Source organism: Belonocnema kinseyi, chromosome 4 (assembly GCF_010883055.1).
Source record: "Belonocnema kinseyi isolate 2016_QV_RU_SX_M_011 chromosome 4, B_treatae_v1, whole genome shotgun sequence".
NCBI classification, from domain to species: domain Eukaryota; kingdom Metazoa; phylum Arthropoda; class Insecta; order Hymenoptera; family Cynipidae; genus Belonocnema; species Belonocnema kinseyi.
The window spans coordinates 147,003,696-147,015,892 of record NC_046660.1 but is presented as its reverse complement, the minus strand read 5'-3'; the positions used below and the strand labels follow the sequence as shown (position 1 = coordinate 147,015,892).

The following is a 12,197-nucleotide window of genomic DNA, read 5'->3' as shown; positions in this document are numbered from 1 at the left end:
CAAGAAGAACCATGTCAGGCCTCGAGTGAGCAACAGAAACAATTGTCGAGAATATAAAGTTCCAGTATATGCGGCACTTCCGATTCTCGACAATTGACTCAACTTCCCTAGGAGCATTTAGAGGAGCGATATTAAGGTGAATGCCGTAGAAGTGACAGAGATGGTAATAAAGTACTCTTAGTGCCGCATTGTGCTTTTGAATGTAGGTCGTTCCCGCGTGAGTTGGACAACTAGATAGTATGTGAGCTAAATGCTCGGGGTGTGCATGGCACGCCCTGCAGCTATCATCGGGAATGTTTTGGCTCAAAATGTGGCGACGGTATGTTAAGGTGGAAATGACACCGTCTTGGCATGAAAAGATGAAACGCTCCGTACCAGGCTTCAATCCGGACGATTTAAGAAAAGTAAACGTTAGCTCACAAGACATTGACTGATCCTTCACATTTCTGAGTACAGAAATGCTCCTTTGCCCACTTCCTCGTGATTCCTGACCATTTTTAGAAGAGAGTCTCTTCTATTTCAACTCTATGTGCTGTACCCAGAATAATCCTGTTGTGAAGACATTCAGGACTCAATATTCCGCGACCCCCGCGAAAGTTGCTTATACTTAATATTCATTTTCTCAAACAGCCTAGTACATTAGTATATTATGAGTACAGCACTTTGAATTGGCACGGAGATATTTTATAAACTTAGTGCAATACTTAGCATCTATGATAATTAATGTTTTGCACCTCATACCTCTAGAATCTATGCAGCAAACAGATAGCCAGAAAGCGCTAGAATAAACTTTTTTTTTATGGAACGAAATTTAACGTGTGAAACTCACAGAGTTTCTAGTAAAAGTTAGGCATAAGAAGAAGAAAAAAATTATTGCTAGGAAGAAGGGAAAAATCGAAGAAAATTGGATGATTTACCGATCCACAGGACTTCCAGGTAAGCTACTCCTCTCTTGCTCAAATATGTAAAATTACGTTAGTTCAATCAATTTTCTCTTAATGACCCCGTACTAGTTAATTCAGTCAAAGCAAAAAATTTTATTTCTTTGGATTTTGAATACATGTGGTATTTATCTTCATTTGGCACATGACGTTACCACTCATATCACCCCTCTCTGTACTTCATTTTGAATTAAACGAGCATTAAAAATAATTCAAACAGGATGTTTATAATTAAATAGTTCAATTCTTTTGCTAGTGTTTGAAGATAAAAGGAGTATAGACAATAAGGGGGGGGGGCGGCTCTAGGCCCTAAGCCGATTTCAAATTCAGTGTCAGCAACATAGATGGATACTATCATGTATTATACCAACACATCTTAAAATCTCGGAAATGAGTAGTTTTGAGTTATGTAAAGAAATATTCTTAAAAATCATTTTTGTCTCAAACTGCTTAACTGTCTTCCAAAACCTTAAAAAAAATAAACAAACGAAATAGATCGTTAAAAATCTATGTTTTAATGCTTACGAAGTTTCTTGGCTTAGAAATAACTCTTTGAACGAACGATTAGTGCCATCATGATTTTCTAAATCTACATCCTCATCGTTTACTTCGATTTCGTCTCAATATATTTCTCCACATGAATTTCGTTGCGCAAGTAAACAATAATTACTGCAACATGGGAATAGCAACCTACTGTTCTATGTCCAACTTTACAGTTGCCGCACTTTCCCATAATATCTTCGCGACAATATCCGTTAATATCATACAAAACATAAGTATGATATGTCTTAGAAAGGGCTACATCAGCTCGAAAATCAATATTAAAATGTCTCATACTTTTGCTTGAGACGATATTCGCTTAGCACTGGTCGTGCGCTGTCCGCTGATGTTTACAATATAATGAAGTTCCCGCATAATGCAAAATCTGACAGTTGTATTGTGTTATGTGGTAGTCCACGTTCTTTAAATTTAACTCAGAAAAAACATGAAACAAGCCATTGTAAGAAAATTAGGCAAAACATATTAACTATCTGGTACGGAATTCTCGTGGTTGGCAATTGGAAAATGTACAAGTTCGATTCGTTACTATGAACTTATTTTTCCAGTGAAATTTTGAAGAACTATTCCTAAACGGGACCAGATTGTATCAAAACCTTCTGGTGGAAGAAGATTTCTTCAACCCATCAGCATTTGGCCCGTATTTTCACCTCATATCTGAAGTCGGAAGAACCGATTCCGGAGTGGTTGCTGGAAGGGCGCACAATACTCCTTCCGAAAATAGGCAACTTAGCTGACCCGAAGAATTAGAGGCCAATAACTTGTCTGAACACACTTTATAAGATATTCACAGCTATCCTAAATGACAGGATTGTTCGGGCAATTGAATCTGTGTGGCAAGAAATATATGAACAACAAGGCTCAAAGAAAGGCGTAGCCGGATGTCGGGAGAACCTGCTCATCGATAGATGTATCTGCAAAGATGCAGCATTCTACCAGCGTGACCTATCGATGGCCTGGATTGATTATCGGAAAGCTTTCGATTCGACCTCCCATAGACTTATCATCTGTCTTTTGGAAATCTTAAATCTTCATCCGCAAATAGTTAGGTGCATAGAGAGATTGATGCCGCTTTGGAAAACCAGATTTACTATCTCATCTGGAAAGAAACGTGTGACAACTAACAAGGTCACGACGGGTACTTGTGCGACAAACCTGCAGGTCGAAAGTACAAGGTCACTCATGTATTTTACATGGACGATCTTAAGATCTATGCTGAAAACAAAGAGCAACCACATCTAGCTCTAGGGATTGTCGAACGATATACTAAGGAAATTGGAATGGAAGTTGGGTTAGACAAATGCGCCAAGGTTTATTTGAAGCGAGGAAAACTTAATGGCTCTCCCTGATGATCATGAGCTCGTTGATAGAAGCGCTATACGACACCTTTGCGCTGGAGAAACTTATCCATACCTGGGCGTGCCACAGAGCCGCATTCAGGATGTGACATCTATAAAGGATACTCTCCGAAGCCGATACAAACGTCTCATCCGACAGATTTGGTCTTCCGAAATGTCGGCGAGGTAAAAAGTATCTGCAACGAACATGCTTGCCGTCCCGGTACTACTCTATTCATTTGGAGTAGTTCCATGGACAAAGAACGAGCTCACATCCCTGGATATCGGGACAAGAAAGGTAATGCACATGAACAAAAGCATGCATCTTAAGTCTTTCGTTCCGCGACTGTACATCTGACGTCGTCAAGGTGGTCGCGGAATATTTTGTCTTGAATGTCTTCACAACAGGATTATTCTGGGTACAGCACATAGAGTTGCAAATGGAAGAGACCCTCTTCTTAAAATGGTCAGGAATCACGAAGAAGTGGACAAAAGTGCGTTTCTGTACAAAACAACGGAGGAGGCTGCTGAAACACTCGAACTTGACTTCAGTATTAGGAGTGAGCAAAATGCATCAATTCTTATCTATCTCGAGTACTCACTCCTGAAAGCCCGGATTAAGAAAGCTCAAGAGAAAAACTTTCGTGAACTGCTCCTCGATAAGAGGATGCACGGTATCTTCCACAGAAATGTGAAGGATCAGTCAATGTCTTGTGAGCTAACGTTTGCTTTCCTTAAATCGCCCGGATTGAAGTCTGGTACCATGTGCCATGTCCACCCCGAGCCTTTAGCTCACATACTATCTAGTTGTCTAACTCAAGCGGGAACGACCTACATTCAAAGGCATAATGCAGCACTAAGGGGGCCTTATTACCATCTCTGTCACTCTTACGGCATTAACCTTAATATCGCTCCTCTAAATGCTCCTAGGGAAATCGAGTCAATTGTCGAGAATGGGAAGTGCCGCATATACTGAAACTTTATATTCTCGACAATTGTTTCTGTTGCTCACTCGAGGCCTGACATGGTTCTTCTTGACTTCGAGAAGCGAACCATGTTCGTTATCGAATTTCCGGCATCAGCTGACAAAAACATCATAACCAAGGAGAATGAAAAGAAAGAGAGGAATCGAGATCTTATAAGGGAGTTGCAACGATTGTACCCGGAATATTCTGTTAAACTAATCTTCCTTATCATCGGCGCTCTTGGACGTTCCAAGCTTTCACTTGCTAATGGCCTAAAAAGCATCCCTGCGTGTCAACAATATGCTAAAACACTTGTGGGAAAAATGCAGAAGGCGGTAGTCCTTGGGTCGCTCCGTGTTCTTAGGGTGTACGAGGCTTTTTACTGTAAACCTATCTGTAACCACCTATCTCACGGTCGTGAGACGTTTTTGTGGCTGAAATTTTGCCGCGATTTCGCTGGGAGCGGGTGCAATTTTCCAGATTGGCACCCGCTCCCGGCGAAATCCTGCGGTTGTCCTTATGACGAATTTTTAATTATATATCACTATACGGAATGGGCATAGGATCCGGAGACAATGAAGGGTACTAAATTTGTGCTATTGCCTGCACATAGAAGATGAGTATAAGAAATAGGATACAAAAAGGAATAAGATTTTTATTAGGAAATATACCACCTGTAACCCTTCCTTCTTATCAACCGCCTTGCACGCTTGATACGACAAGGAAATATGTGAGCTCATCTGATTTCGACCACGAGCAGCTATAAACAAACTGGAGACCCGGGTAAGGGGCGTCATGAGATGACAAAAAAGGCATGGACGGGAAACCATACGACAAGAAGCGTACACATGCTGCTAATACTTGATGTTTAAAAAAGAATTTATTCTATTAGATGGATAAATATACTCAAAGTCTTGAAATAACGATTTGCGACCTCGTCTTATATGCTGTTACTTATTAATGACTACTTGAGTGAGAGACAGTTCATTTATGATCCGAGGGAAGAGCCTATAAGCAAGGAGCTCACTGCGGTGACCATGCTTCCAAAGCATATGCTCAATATATCTTGCCTCAGGAGCAGCAAATGAAGATCCCTAATTAGTGCCATCCTCTTCATTATGCTTTGCAGAGCAGAGATATGGTCGAATGTATGGATATTCGAAAAGTATCAGATAAACTTGCTCCAGTTCAGGGAAGAAGAGCTCTGAAAGTACAGTTCAAGTTCGACAACTTGCCATCCGATAGGTGTACGTTCCCCTTGAAATGTCATCACACGGACGTCACGCACACTACTTGTCGTTCTACTGCTAGGTTTGATATTTCCCTTGTGATTTGTTCCCATGATTTACGCAATCGCGCACCTAACATCGTGCTAATAGTGGGAGCATTCGATGAGTCCGCAATTCCTGGAATTATTTGCCCCTACAGCCCCAAAGTTGGAAAGTTAGCGGTGCTGACGGTAGCTGAGACTATTCATATAGACCTTATGGCGCAGTAGATGAAACGCGTATACGAAGGAAGGGAGGAGAATGATAATAATCAAAGAGTCAGAAATCAAGAGAGAGAGAGAGTATGAGCACAATATGACTCTGGGAAGATAGAGTAAAGAAGAGTGATATGAGCAGGTAGACCTTTACGCTTGTTCCAGTAGCCCGGGAGTAGAAGAATAGGGTATACGGAGAGGTAAACTTCTACTTAACTCAATTCTTCAAGGGGCGCGGACATTTCAATCTCTGCTTTTATGGAAGAAACAAAGCAGCTTACAATCTGAGAACTCCACTGACAGTAAGATCTGCTTTATCCCAAAAACTTTTCACAAGTGTGCGCTGAAACTATTATGAATTAGATGCTTCTCTAGAAGCTTTCACTCTCCTGTTACTACTCCCTACTCTTTTTGTGAAAAATGTCTAATTTTAATAAAACTTATTGCATTAACAATATTAAACTGTTTCACTATCACGAATCCAAAATACTTCACAAGTCACACTGTATGCGGGCTTCATTCGGGTACGCATTATGCAGCCGCATATCAAAGTTGGAGAAGTTACGATTATTTTGTTCAGTGTGTGATAAAGAAAAACTTGGGATTGAAAGAAATCTCCCTTAATTTAAACCAGTTAAATTTCACTCAGTATGAGTGATATACTTCTATCTACATAAATGATTTAAACTTTACTGTTGCAAATAGCCAGAATTACGTAACTGATAAACAACGGAAGAAGAACATAAAAGTGGGGATTAAGAAGGAGAATATCAAAACTATATTGGAAAACAGACAAACAAAGATATATAAACATATTCACATAGAAAATCGATAGGGTTATAGAAGTAGATATTGAAAAAATGGGCATAAATTAGTATTAAAAAGGAGATTAAAAGTGATATGTGGGTAAAGGCGAATTATAGGTAGGGATAGAGAAGTGAAGATTAGATTGGATTATTATATTATTTTATAATACTTTCTTACTCAGTTTTTATTACTAAATAACCGTTTTTAAAAAAACATTTTAAAATATTCGAAAAGAAAAATCGAATTTCACTTATTTCTGAATTGGCTCAAGACATTTGGTCCTTAAATAATCAAAAGGTTTAATAACGATTTAAGAGTAATCAATAATTAGGGCAATAAAGTACAAAAATGCGTTTTCATATGTCGAATAACTTTTCCAGAACAACAATAATTTTGAAATTATTTTAATATATTATAACAATAATTTCAAAAAAATAATTGAAAATTTGTATAAGTGACGTATAAGTCATGAATGCACATTTTCTAGAAGTTACACTGAAACCCCGTTTAAGTTTACGCCTAGATGAGTTCACGCTCGTTTAAGTTCACGCGTTGCTTTTCGTTTAGGTTTACTTTCACCTCCCCTTCAATTTCTCAGTGCTCCGCCCAATCAAGCTTCACATGTACATGTCAACCAATCGTACCAGCATATTAAGGGGCTTCTTTCGTGGTGAGGACGATAGTAAGAGCCCTTCCCGAATAAACCTAAGTGAGATGTTTTGGTTTCGGAGGAGTAAACTTAAACGGAGTTTTAGTGTACAGCTTGTTTCAATTTTCATTTTATTTTGCACAGAGTACATTGTAAAAACCTTGTTTAACGATAATATATTATTTTTCATCTAGGAACTTAGAATTCTAATCTGCAATCGGCAACTTTTGATATAATACAAACTAATAGATAGCTAATAGAACCACCTTAAAGGATTAATTGCTTAAGCAGCATTTTTGGAGCTTGAATTATGTAGTTCCAATTTGCCATTAGCCACTTTCGATGCATCACCTTGAGTTTTAATCCGTTTAATTTAATTCTGATTTGCCATTAAAATGCCTAATAGAACCTCTTAGAGGAGCAGTTTTGGACTTGTGCTATTCGCGGGAAAGCAGAACCTAATAGGTGCCTGTTAGAACCACTTTCGAGGCATCACCTTAAGTCTTAATCCGATTAATTAAATTAATTAAATTAAATTCTGATACCTTTTAGTACCACTTTCAATTCAGGACTTCGAATTTCAGTCCGATAATTTCAATTCCCCTTGAAAATTAAAAGCCTGATAGAACAACATGGAGCAAAATTTCTTACATTGTCATATTGCTAAGCATGTTTTAAAAGCACATAAGAGCCTGATAGAGCCTCTTAGAAAATATTTATCAAATAAATTTTAGCCTCCATATCCATTTAAGTACCGAATAGAAGCCATTAGAAACCGAATAAGAATAAAAATGAACTGAAGAATCACTGAAGACCATATAGAAAGCTATCTACATCCTATACGTTTCTCAACAGTTTCCATTAGTAACGTAGTGGGCATTTTTACAAGGTAAGTAATTTTTATTTTATCAAAAAAAGCCATGACGATAAATTGTTCCTATTTTTGTGTACTGTAAATAGCTGTCAATAGTATGTTTGAATACATACCTCTGCTAGGTATAGGTCAAGTATATAATATCTGCGTTCTAGTTTCTTATGAAGACCGCTGAAGAACGGTTGAAACGGCAACGCTTAACTGAACTGTGAAACCTCGCTGTTGGTTATTTATTCCTTAATAATTCATTTGTCAATAGGATCCAAGAACCAAAGTATTCGTTATTGAAAAATTAAACTTCCTTCTTACACAGGTGATTCTTGAATTTGAAAAACAACATTCCACTGCGAAAATTACATGTTCTGAACTGCGAAAGCGGATACTTAATCATTAATTTAATCACTAATTACCTAATTCAAACACCTTGCACATCGACCTGGAAGCTTTTCGATTTAGCAGAAACAATAAACCCGTTTTTTTTACAATCGCTGGTCAACCTTGGTATTTTCAACACTCTGGTATCGCCTAGCCCATAAATGTATAAATAGGTTTTAAGACATTATTCCAGTGACCATAAAATTTTAAAAAATCATTTTAAATATAGGAATCTATGATCCTTATTGAGAAACATTTCTTCATTTATTTTATTACTAAAATTTGGCAGCCATTTTCCAACATGGCGAAAGTAATCGAATAAATAATAATCTTCGACTTTTTCTACCAAGTCAAAAGTTCAAGGAAGTAATGATTGTAGCTTCATAAATAGTTTCAAGGGAGTATGCTCTACTTTTATTACATAAATTCACCAATTGGCGATCACTGGGATCCTTTTGATGACTGGAAGAAGAAGACGTTACCGTAAATTTAAATTTTATAAAGACAGAAAATGTACCTTTATTAAGTACTAGTCCAGCCAACAACCCACGACCTCTGAATTCTACGACTTTTTCAGTGGATAATTTTTGAAGTTCCTCTCGTAGAATAGCACCCATTTTACTTGCATTATCTGCCAATTTTTCTTCTTCCAGGATCCGCACTGCTTCCAGAGCTATTTTTTGGCCTAGAGGACTCCCACCAAAGGTACTTCCGTGTGTACCAACCTCCAATAAAAGCATAATCTAAACAAAATTTACCAAAGCAAAATTAAATAAACTTGCGGACTGAATTTTCCAGCAAAGACTTCTACCAAATGAAAAAAAAGATATGAGAATGGGAAATTACTTCAAAAGTAACAAAAAATGTTTTCGGTAAAGTATTAGCGTAACGCAATCCTATCTGACTGTAGTAAAGATTTACGTAGGGATTAGGAGCCCAAGATTACATTATTCTATTTCCAAAATGGGGATATGGCCTGGTACCAGCGCGGGAGCTGTATATGGAAATTATTTTTTAAGTGCAATTCAGACGTCGTAATTAAGTTCTGAGACTAAATTTGTAAGATGCAAAACTTCCCGGAATCTCGCCAAAGCCAGAACATAACAGTTAAAGCCACGCGTACGTGGGTAGTAAATCACTCTCAAGCCATTTCCGCCTATTAGATGGTAAGCTACTTTAATTGCTATTAATCATAAGAAACGGAGTTGCTTAGTGTCTATAATTTTAAGTTTAATTAAATTATAGAACATGAATAAGACTTATTTTTTGTTGCTGGAGAAAGTTTTGCAAGAAGGTTAGAGGTATGGGATTCAAAAAAGGAACATTGAGAACACATCGCTTTACTGAATCAGAAACCGGTCGTGAAATCGTAGTCGAATTCTTTCGCTTAGGTTACTTGAATGATAAAAGAAAAGAAGGTAAATTAATGTGCAATATGAACACTTAGTAATAAGAGGAACCAGATCTAGTCTAACTGAAAGTAAGAAATATGGACTAACCATAATTGTGAGGGGTCGGTGTTAGTGAGTGGACCGGCGGAGACCCCTTCGCGGCTCGCGGCTTATAGGAACGATCGAATCAAGATCCGATGACAGTAAGTCGAGGCGAACGTGTTCCTCTAACAGGCCAAGCGTTACGAGAATGGTAAAGACGCTGGAGGTCGTGGGAGCATTGCGCGGGTGTCTCCGGCCACCATCTTGTGCAGCGCGCAGATTCCTCACGTGAATTCTGTACTCGTCTCTTCGCGTCATTCCGTCTGGTTACTGTTGCGTGAAAGCCTAGTTGCCGAAGGCTAGAATGTGACCTTGGTGTTCATTTGTGTCTTTTATCGTTAAATCTCAGTAAAGACATCTCGTGAATTTGCAATGTTAGTGTTCTCTTTCTCTCTCACGTGAGCCTCCGCCCCCTTTCTCGTGCTTAATGGGGAGTTAGCTACCTTCCCAGTCGATATCGGAACATCTCCGTCGAGGCTCGGATAAGGAGAATCCTATCTGGCGCCTGTAATCAAGTTAAACGAGCTTCGAGGGTTGTTCGTGGGTCAAAAGTGTATAACCCACGAACTCGGATCATTCCGGTGTGACGTAATAAAATGCAGGTACCTAAGTGGCAGTCGTCTTGTAGCTCGGTTTCTCACGTGGGCCACCTTCGACCATGTCGTGATTAACAGTTTTACATGGCTGAGGCACAACGGTGATGATTCTGTATTGTTTATAAACAAATTCTCGTAAAATAACAAGAAGCAGCCTGTCGTGTGCCGCGACTTGTTGTCTGCCAGATTCATGTACAATATCTTTTGTGTAGCAGCACGGCGAAACTGACGAGCCTGAAACAGATGAACTTTATTAAAATGCCACTCACCGTGTTGTAGGCACTGTGGCTGGTTGAAAGTTTGCTATTGGAGCGAACACTGAGTCTCGTGCTGAAAAACGACCAGTTAGGAACAAGCCTAATATCATGTTATGGCCTACCGGCTTATCTTCTGCTCATTACCTGAGTCCTTCCAGGATGATGAACAAACAGATATTTACTGCCAGCAAGATGTCACCTAGGATATCTCGAAGCGTAAAATTATTAGCCGATACTAATACCTTCTAAATGAAGCCATTGAAAATTAAGGGTGGTGACACCTTTGATACGTGGTGGCTGCCTTTCAAAGATGGTGACATTTCGAGTTATAAGAGCGTTAGATTTGTCCGTACTAGATATCTGAAATTATGGAGAAAGAATTCCAGTAGAGAGTAAGCGCTTGTGTTGCACTATACTCTATAAAGGACATGCTTGACTCTCGATATTAAGTTTCGGCTGACTCGATGCGGGTGACCCACGCTTCCGTCCACCGAGGGCGTCAGTGATCAAGCATATCCTTTTTTTATTTTTCATTTTAGAATTTCTAACTGCTACTCATCCAATGAAAACAAATAAAGGTGCAAATAGATCAAATTGAGATGTACCTTCAAAAGTATTGTGAAATTAAGAAAAAAATTGAAAATCGTGGACTTAATATGGAGCCTTAGAAGTATGTTTTTCACTGTAAATTTGTCAAAGACCATTGAAAAAATGTTTATCCTTTTAGAATATTACTCAAAAATAGATATATCATCATTTTTGGAATCTCTAACGAATCTGATATTAGAAATTCAAAACAACGGATTCAAAATTACGCCGCGTACTCTTGATTTTATAAAAAAATCTTCAGTTGGTTTAAAAAAAACATCCTCGACGTTTTTGGGGTCGTTGATAAGGAGGTCGATATCAGAATTAAAAAATTAAAAATGGCAGATTCAAAATGGCGGCCGCGTAATCTCGATATAAAAAAAAATGATTTAATTAAATTGAAAAACCATACTCGGAGGTGTTAAGGATCGTTGATAAAAAATCCGATATAACAATTCCAAAATTCAAAATAGCGGCCTTGTACTCTTAATATTAGAAAGAATACTTTAATTCAATTGAAAGCCCATATTATGGGAGTTTTTGGGGTCGCTTATAATGAATCCAATAACAGAATTTCGTAATTCAAAATGGCAGATCTAATATGGCTTCCACCGACAAGCTCGGGGTCTTCAAGGATGTCATTCACATTTCCTCGCTTTAAATAAACCTTGGCGCATTTTCTAACCCAAATTGTATTCCTGTTTTCTTAATGTATCGTTCGACAATCCCCAGAGCTAGATCTAATTGCTCTTTATTTTTACCATAGATCTTAAGATCATTCATGTAAACCGATTTTTTCTAGATGAGATAATAAATCTAGGTTTTCCAGGCCATCAATAGGCCACGTTGGTAAGATGCTGCATCTTTGCAACCACTCCGGAATTGGCTCTTTCGACTTTAAATATAAGATGGAAATGCAGGCCAGATGCTGATGGGTTCAAGAAAACTTTTTCCATTAGACGGTCTCGATACAATATGGTCCCGGAGCGGGATAGTTCTCCATACATCTAAATACTTTCTTCACCTTCTCCGTAGTGATGGTTGGGTATTCTTTCTCGGGTGTTATGAGTCAATCACACATCTCCCTAAAAATATTGATGTTTTTTAAGTCTTCATGAAGCCTGTGAAGCACTTTGCAGACTTTTTTCCAAAATACTTCGACCTTCTCTCATTTGGGCGGGAGGTCAAAAGTAACTGGAAGATCTTGGAAGAGTTGAGATGGGTCAGAGAGAAATTGTTGGTTTTCTCTGACCCACCTCTCTCTCTCTCTCTCT

At 38.4% G+C, this 12,197-nt stretch overlaps 1 protein-coding gene across 2 annotated transcripts in view; it reads right to left on the bottom strand.

Annotated features, from left to right (window-relative positions):
* LOC117172068 (ornithine aminotransferase, mitochondrial-like) overlaps positions 1 to 12,197 on the bottom strand; it is a 195,072-nt gene that overhangs the window by 32,233 nt on the left and 150,642 nt on the right. The window contains exons 3-5 of one of the 2 annotated variants that reach the window (XM_033359816.1): positions 8,507 to 8,732; positions 8,025 to 8,139; positions 7,734 to 7,958 (exon numbers count right to left, since the gene is read on the bottom strand). In XM_033359816.1, coding sequence (XP_033215707.1) covers positions 8,030 to 8,139; positions 8,507 to 8,732 — 336 coding nt within the window. In that variant the 3' untranslated portion in view covers positions 7,734 to 7,958; positions 8,025 to 8,029. Of the gene's footprint in view, positions 1 to 7,733; positions 7,959 to 8,024; positions 8,140 to 8,506; positions 8,733 to 12,197 lie in introns of those variants that run through there. The other variant, XM_033359817.1, reaches the window with a different exon arrangement.